This window comes from Notothenia coriiceps, unplaced genomic scaffold, assembly GCF_000735185.1.
Source record: "Notothenia coriiceps isolate Sejong01 unplaced genomic scaffold, NC01 NC01_scaffold00027932, whole genome shotgun sequence".
Taxonomy (NCBI): Eukaryota; Metazoa; Chordata; class Actinopteri; order Perciformes; family Nototheniidae; genus Notothenia; species Notothenia coriiceps.
In genome coordinates this window covers 1-2,952 of record NW_011360633.1, presented here as the reverse complement: position 1 = coordinate 2,952, position 2,952 = coordinate 1, and the positions used below count along the sequence as shown (strand labels likewise).

The 2,952-nt window shown below is 53.7% G+C and overlaps 1 protein-coding gene across 1 annotated transcript; it reads left to right on the top strand.

Annotated features, from left to right (window-relative positions):
* Positions 1 to 599: 599 nt before the first annotated feature.
* Positions 600 to 2,548, top strand: LOC104957873 (gastrula zinc finger protein XlCGF57.1-like). Its single transcript, XM_010785546.1, has one exon. The coding sequence runs from the start codon at positions 880 to 882 to the stop codon at positions 2,344 to 2,346; it is 1,467 nt and encodes a 488-aa protein (XP_010783848.1). The 5' UTR covers positions 600 to 879; the 3' UTR covers positions 2,347 to 2,548.
* Positions 2,549 to 2,952: the final 404 nt, after the last annotated feature.

Below are 2,952 nucleotides of genomic sequence, written 5' to 3'. Positions count from 1 at the left end.
CCTTATCACCCATAGGGGATGAAGAGGAGTGAGTAAATAAAGAGGCGCTCCAGGTTCTGCTGTGCGTTTTCGTGATGTACCCACGGGATGCCTTTGTGATTGTACATCACACAACCCGCGAAATACACACACTCAGTACATAGCTAGACCCACGAATTTGCAAGCACAGCTGTGTGTGTGTATGTGTGTGTTTATGTTGACAAGGAGGTTTAATAACCGTGCTACACAAAACGTGCAGTCAGTTTAATTTTCATCGCCGTTGGTAGTAGTTAGCAGGGTATTTTTATTTTAACTCTCGTCCCAAAATAATTTTTAAATCAGGTGTGTGTGGTTCCAGGTGTGTTTGGTCTCAGGTGTGTGTGGTCTCAGGTGTGTGTGGTTCCAGGTGTGTTTGGTTCCACGTGTGTGTGGTTCCAGGTGTGTTTGGTTCCAGGTGTGTGTGGTTCCAGGTGTGTGTGGTTCCAGGTGTGTGTGGTCTCAGGTGTGTGTGGTTCCAGGTGTGTTTGGTTCCAGGTGTGTGTGGTTCCAGGTGTGTTTGGTTCCAGGTGTGAGGCTCAGAGCATTCAGGGTCTCACTGTCCAGCTGATGTACACATATATATAATATATTAAAACTAGGGCTGTCAAGAGATTTTTTTTAAAAACGTGTGTCTCTGTCTCTGCAGAATTATCTGTCTTCGGAGATCAGCTGAGTGTCTCAGTGGAACCCGGAACCTCCTGCAGACCAGAACCAGGACCTGAGCCGGACCTCCACCCGGCCCCCGGGGAGGACGGGGAGGACGAAGAGTCTGAAGAGGGGGAGGAGGAAGAGGGGGAGGAGGAAGAGGCGTCTCTCTGCTGCAGAGTCTGCGGGAAGTCGTTTGACAGGAAAGGGTTCCTGATGAAGCACGCTGAGTCTCACCTGAAGGGGGCGCCGTGGCTCTGTGGTCTCTGTGGAGCGGGCTCAGAGTCCAGCGCCGGACTGAAGGTCCACCTGCAGACGCACCGGGACCGGAGCAGAACCTGCGACGTCTGCGGGAAGAAGTTCCCTTCGATCCGAGCGCAGGAGACGCACCGCCGGCTGCACACCGGAGAAAAACCCTTCAGATGCTCCGTCTGCGGGAAGGACTTCAACCAGAAGGGCAACATGGTGACTCACATGCGCACTCACAGCGAGGAGAAACCCTTCAGATGCTCCGCCTGCAGGAAGCAGTTCAACCAAGCCGCATCTCTGGAGCGACACATGCAGGTTCATGTTGATGTTGAGAACATTGGAGAGAAACCCTTCAGCTGCTCCGTCTGCGAGGCTGCGTTCAGTAAGAGTGCCGAGCTGAGGCGGCACCGCCGGAGCCACGAGGCCCGCGGGCCGCCGGTCCAGAGCCCCATCAGGAAGCCCAGTCTGAAGCCCAGTCTCACGCCCGCTCACCGCTGCAGGGTCTGCGGCAGCGCCTTCCACAACAAGGGGAACTTCATGCGCCACGCAGAGACTCACCTCCACGAGACCCCGGGGCTCTGTGGGGTCTGCGGCGAGACCTCGGAGACCCCGGAGAGTCTGCAGATCCACATCCAGAGCCACAGGAAGACCAGCAAGATCTGCGACATCTGCGGCATGGCCTTCAGGGACATGGAGATCCACATGAGGACGCACTCGGGACAGAAGCCCTTCAGCTGCTCAGACTGCGGGAAAGACTTCCCCAGGAAAGGCTCTCTGGAGAGACACATGAAGCTGCATGCCGGCGAACGGCCGTACATCTGCGAGTTCTGCGGGAAGACCTTCGTGGAGAACACGGTCCTGAAGAGACACATCAAGAGCCACACGGGGGGGAAACCCCGCATCTACGCCTGCGATGTCTGCGGCAAGAAGTTCACCATGAGCCAACACCTGGACGTGCACAAGAGGATCCACACCGGGGAGAAACCCTACACCTGCAGGGTCTGTGGGAAGAGCTTCCGGCAGATCGGGAACCTGGACTCGCACTCGAGGATCCACACGGGAGAGAAGCCCTTCATCTGCAGCCTCTGCGGGAAGCGCTTCCGGCAGAAGATTTCTCTGGAGACGCACGAGCGCTTCCACAAGAAAGAGAAACCCTTCGGCTGCTCGCTGTGCAGCAAAGGCTTCGTGCAGAAGATCGACCTGAAGAGACACATGCTGACGCACACGGGGGAGAAACCCTACAGCTGCTCCCTCTGTGGGAAGAGCTACCAGGAGAAACGCTCCGTGGACTCGCACATGAAGGTGCACGCCGCCGAGAGGGAGACAGTGGGGGAGAGACAGGGGGAGAGAGTGGGTGAGAGAGTGGGTGAGGGAGTGGGGGAGACGCGACTGGAAGCAGCGAACACTTCATCACTGGACTTCATCCAGCTGTGACGAGCAGACACACCTGGAGAAGAGTCCAGATGTTCAGTTTAAAGGGTCTTAAAGTGTTTTCCTTGCAGACCCTAAACTCGTTACCCATCATTCATCACTTCCTGTACAAGTTATTGTTTATCTTTACTCTTGAATATTTCCGAGAGCATGGAGATAACAAAGTTGTTTAATAAACTAAAGTCAATAAAAACATTTGAAATTTCTTGTGTGGTTTCTGAAGAGTTATTCGACCGTAGAGACGTGAGGAGTAGAAGAGTCTCTACGTTAGCCCTAACCATAAAGAGGACAAGACTTTCATATTCATAGGGCACCAGGTGTGTGTGTAGGGCACCAGGTGTGTGTGTAGAGCACCAGGCGTGTAGAGCACCAGGTGTGTGTGTGTATGTAGGGCACCTGGTGTGTGTAGGGCACCGTGTGTGTGTGTGTGTGTGTGTGTGTGTGTGTGTGTGTGTGTGTGTGTGTGTGTGTGTGTGTGTGTGTGTGTGTGTGTGTGTGTGTGTGTGTGTGTGTGTGTCAGGGTGTCCGCGGGGTCTTAAAAAGTATTAAAAGTTGATAAATCAATTTAGCGAAAATTAAGGCTATTAAAGAGTATTAAAAAGTATTAAA

Coding starts and splice junctions, on each gene's coding strand:
- LOC104957873 (XM_010785546.1), top strand. CDS start 880: ATGAAGCACGCTGAGTCTCACCTGAAGGGGGCGCCGTGGCTCTGTGGT.